This window comes from Echiichthys vipera (genome assembly GCF_963691815.1).
Source record: "Echiichthys vipera genome assembly, chromosome: 7".
In the NCBI taxonomy this organism is placed as follows: domain Eukaryota; kingdom Metazoa; phylum Chordata; class Actinopteri; order Perciformes; family Trachinidae; genus Echiichthys; species Echiichthys vipera.
The window spans coordinates 161,896-167,500 of NC_139832.1; the positions used below are offsets into that span (position 1 = coordinate 161,896).

Here is a 5,605-nt window from a genome sequence, read left to right on the forward strand (position 1 = left end):
AATAATCAATAATCATCAATAATCATCAATAATCATCAATAATCATCAATAATCAATAATCATCAATAATCATCAATAATCATCAATAATCATCAATAATCATCAATAATCAATAATCATCAATAATCAATAATCATCAATAATCAATAATCAATAATCATCAATAATCATCAATAATCATCAATAATAATCAATAATCATCAATAATCATCAATAATCATCAATAATCATCAATAATCATCAATAATCAATAATCATCAATAATCATTAATCATCAATAATCATCAATAATCAATAATCATCAATAATCATTAATCATCAATAATCATCAATAATCAATAATCATCAATAATCAATAATCATCAATAATCATCAATAATCATCAATAATCATTAATCATCAATAATCATCAATAATCATCAATAATCATTAATCATCAATAATCATCAATAATCATCAATAATCAATAATCATCAATAATCATCAATAATCAATAATCATCAATAATCATCAATAATCATCAATAATCATCAATAATCAATAATCATCAATAACTTCAGTGTCAGGAGTTCAGTCTTTATCGTCTGCTCAGCGTCTCTGTGGAAGAAGATCAATGAGTCTGATCAGTTATGGATCAGTTATGATCAGTTATGATCAGTTATGATCAGTTATGGATCAGTTATGGATCAGTTATGATCAGTTATGATCAGTTATGATCAGTTATGGATCAGTTATGATCAGTTATGATCAGTTATGGATCAGTTATGGATCAGTTATGGATCAGTTATGATCAGTTATGGATCAGTTATGATCAGTTATGATCAGTTATGATCAGTTATGGATCAGTTATGATCAGTTATGGATCAGTTATGATCAGTTATGATCAGTTATGATCAGTTATGATCAGTTATGGATCAGTTATGATCAGTTATGATCAGTTATGATCAGTTATGATCAGTTATGGATCAGTTATGATCAGTTATGATCAGTTATGATCAGTTATGGATCAGTTATGGATCAGTTATGATCAGTTATGATCAGTTATGATCAGTTATGGATCAGTTATGGATCAGTTATGATCAGTTATGATCAGTTATGATCAGTTATGGATCAGTTATGATCAGTTATGGATCAGTTATGATCAGTTATGGATCAGTTATGATCAGTTATGATCAGTTATGGATCAGTTATGATCAGTTATGATCAGTTATGATCAGCTATGGATCAGTTATGATCAGTTATGATCAGTTATGGATCAGTTATGGATCAGTATGATCAGTTATGGATCAGTTATGATCAGTTATGGATCAGTTATGGATCAGTTATGATCAGTTATGATCAGTTATGGATCAGTTATGGATCAGTTATGATCAGTTATGATCAGTTATGATCAGTTATGATCAGTTATGGATCAGTTATGATCAGTTATGATCAGTTATGATCAGTTATGGATCAGTTATGATCAGTTATGGATCAGTTATGATCAGTTATGATCAGTTATGATCAGTTATGGATCAGTTATGATCAGTTATGATCAGTTATGATCAGTTATGGATCAGTTATGATCAGTTATGATCAGTTATGATCAGTTATGGATCAGTTATGGTCAGTTATGATCAGTTATGATCAGTTATGATCAGTTATGGATCAGTTATGATCAGTTATGATCAGTTATGATCAGTTATGGATCAGTTATGGATCAGTTATGATCAGTTATGATCAGTTATGATCAGTTATGGATCAGTTATGATCAGTTATGATCAGTTATGGATCAGTTATGATCAGTTATGATCAGTTATGATCAGTTATGATCAGTTATGGATCAGTTATGGATCAGTTATGATCAGTTATGATCAGTTATGGATCAGTTATGGATCAGTTATGGATCAGTTATGATCAGTTATGATCAGTTATGGATCAGTTATGGATCAGTTATGATCAGTTATGATCAGTTATGATCAGTTATGATCAGTTATGGATCAGTTATGGATCAGTTATGATCAGTTATGGTCAGTTATGATCAGTTATGATCAGTTATGATCAGTTATGATCAGTTATGGATCAGTTATGATCAGTTATGGTCAGTTATGATCAGTTATGGATCAGTTATGGATCAGTTATGATCAGTTATGATCAGTTATGGATCAGTTATGATCAGTTATGGATCAGTTATGATCAGTTATGGATCAGTTATGATCAGTTATGGATCAGTTATGATCAGTTATGGATCAGTTATGGATCAGTTATGGTCAGTTATGATCAGTTATGATCAGTTATGGATCAGTTATGATCAGTTATGGATCAGTTATGATCAGTTATGATCAGTTATGATCAGTTATGGATCAGTTATGATCAGTTATGATCAGTTATGATCAGTTATGATCAGTTATGGATCAGCTATGATCAGTTATGATCAGTTATGATCAGTTATGGATCAGTTATGGTCAGTTATGATCAGTTATGATCAGTTATGATCAGTTATGGATCAGTTATGGATCAGTTATGGATCAGTTATGATCAGTTATGGATCAGTTTTGATCAGTTATGATCAGTTATGGATCAGTTATGATCAGTTATGATCAGTTATGATCAGTTATGGATCAGTTATGATCAGTTATGATCAGTTATGATCACTTATGGATCAGTTATGGATCAGTTATGATCAGTTATGATCAGTTATGGATCAGTTATGGTCAGTTATGATCAGTTATGGATCAGTTATGATCAGTTATGATCAGTTATGATCAGTTATGGATCAGTTATGATCAGTTATGATCAGATATGATCAGTTATGGATTAGTTATGATCAGTTATGATCAGTTATGGATCAGTTATGATCAGTTATGATCAGTTATGATCAGTTATGGATCAGTTATGATCAGTTATGATCAGTTATGGATCAGTTATGATCAGTTATGGATCAGTTATGATCAGTTATGGATCAGTTATGATCAGTTATGATCAGTTATGGATCAGTTATGATCAGTTATGATCAGTTATGATCAGTTATGGATCAGTTATGGATCAGTTATGGATCAGTTATGATCAGTTATGATCAGTTATGGATCAGTTATGATCAGTTATGGATCAGTTATGATCAGTTATGATCAGTTATGATCAGTTATGGATCAGTTATGGATCAGTTATGATCAGTTATGATCAGTTATGGATCAGTTATGGTCAGTTATGATCAGTTATGGATCAGTTATGATCAGTTATGATCAGTTATGATCAGTTATGGATCAGTTATGGATCAGTTATGATCAGTTATGATCAGTTATGGATCAGTTATGATCAGTTATGGATCAGTTATGATCAGTTATGATCAGTTATGGATCAGTTATGATCAGTTATGATCAGTTATGGATCAGTTATGATCAGTTATGATCAGTTATGATCAGTTATGGATCAGTTATGGATCAGTTATGATCAGTTATGATCAGTTATGGATCAGTTATGATCAGTTATGATCAGTTATGGATCAGTTATGGATCAGTTATGATCAGTTATGATCAGTTATGATCAGTTATGGATCAGTTATGATCAGTTATGATCAGTTATGATCAGTTATGGATCAGTTATGATCAGTTATGATCAGTTATGGATCAGTTATGATCAGTTATGATCAGTTATGATCAGTTATGGATCAGTTATGATCAGTTATGATCAGTTATGGATCAGTTATGGATCAGTTATGATCAGTTATGATCAGTTATGGATCAGTTATGATCAGTTATGATCAGTTATGATCAGTTATGATCAGTTATGGATCAGTTATGATCAGTTATGATCAGTTATGATCAGTTATGGATCAGTTATGGATCAGTTATGATCAGTTATGGATCAGTTATGGTCAGTTATGATCAGTTATGGATCAGTTATGATCAGTTATGATCAGTTATGATCAGTTATGGATCAGTTATGATCAGTTATGATCAGATATGATCAGTTATGGATTAGTTATGATCAGTTATGATCAGTTATGGATCAGTTATGATCAGTTATGGATCAGTTATGATCAGTTATGGATCAGTTATGATCAGTTATGATCAGTTATGGATCAGTTATGATCAGTTATGGATCAGTTATGGATTAGTTATGATCAGTTATGATCAGTTATGATCAGTTATGGATCAGTTATGATCAGTTATGATCAGTTATGGATCAGTTATGATCAGTTATGGATCAGTTATGATCAGTTATGATCAGTTATGATCAGTTATGGATCAGTTATGATCAGTTATGGATCAGTTATGGATCAGTTATGATCAGTTATGGATCAGTTATGATCAGTTATGATCAGTTATGATCAGTTATGATCAGTTATGGATCAGTTATGATCAGTTATGATCAGTTATGATCAGTTATGGATCAGTTATGATCAGTTATGATCAGTTATGATCAGTTATGGATCAGTTATGATCAGTTATGATCAGTTATGATCAGTTATGGATCAGTTATGATCAGTTATGGATCAGTTATGATCAGTTATGATCAGTTATGATCAGTTATGATCAGTTATGATCAGTTATGGATCAGTTATGATCAGTTATGATCAGTTATGATCAGTTATGGATCAGTTATGATCAGTTATGATCAGTTATGATCAGTTATGATCAGTTATGGATCAGTTATGATCAGTTATGATCAGTTATGATCAGTTATGGATCAGTTATGATCAGTTATGATCAGTTATGATCAGTTATGATCAGTTATGGATCAGTTATGATCAGTTATGATCAGTTATGGATCAGTTATGATCAGTTATGATCAGTTATGATCAGTTATGGATCAGTTATGATCAGTTATGGATCAGTTATGGATCAGTTATGGATTAGTTATGGATCAGTTATGGATCAGTTATGATCAGTTATGGATCAGTTATGATCAGTTATGATCAGTTATGATCAGTTATGATCAGTTATGGATCAGTTATGATCAGTTATGGATCAGTTATGATCAGTTATGATCAGTTATGATCAGTTATGATCAGTTATGATCAGTTATGGATCAGTTATGGATCAGTTATGATCAGTTATGGTCAGATATGATCAGTTATGGATCAGTTATGATCAGTTATGATCAGTTATGATCAGTTATGATCAGTTATGGATCAGTTATGGATCAGTTATGGATCAGTTATGATCAGTTATGATCAGTTATGATCAGTTATGGATCAGTTATGATCAGTTATGATCAGTTATGATCAGTTATGATCAGTTATGGATCAGTTATGATCAGTTATGATCAGTTATGATCAGTTATGGATCAGTTATGATCAGTTATGATCAGTTATGATCAGTTATGATCAGTTATGGATCAGTTATGATCAGTTATGATCAGTTATGGATCAGTTATGATCAGTTATGATCAGTTATGATCAGTTATGGATCAGTTATGATCAGTTATGGATCAGTTATGGATCAGTTATGGATTAGTTATGGATCAGTTATGGATCAGTTATGATCAGTTATGATCAGTTATGATCAGTTATGATCAGTTATGATCAGTTATGATCAGTTATGGATCAGTTATGGATCAGTTATGATCAGTTATGGTCAGATATGGATTATTAATAACTCACGTCTGTGGGCGCTGAGGTTCT

At 31.4% G+C, this 5,605-nt stretch overlaps 1 protein-coding gene across 1 annotated transcript in view; it reads right to left on the reverse strand.

The window, feature by feature from the left end:
- Positions 1–558: 558 nt before the first annotated feature.
- LOC310949012 (receptor-type tyrosine-protein phosphatase beta-like) overlaps positions 559–5,605 on the reverse strand; it is a 46,115-nt gene continuing 41,068 nt past the window's right edge. Inside the window, exons 32-33 of the mRNA XM_083916344.1 lie at positions 5,585–5,605; positions 559–597 (exon numbers count right to left, since the gene is read on the reverse strand). The exon at positions 5,585–5,605 is cut by the window's right edge and continues 94 nt beyond it. Coding sequence (XP_083772470.1) covers positions 578–597; positions 5,585–5,605 — 41 coding nt within the window. The 3' untranslated portion in view covers positions 559–577. The remainder of the gene's footprint in view (positions 598–5,584) is intronic.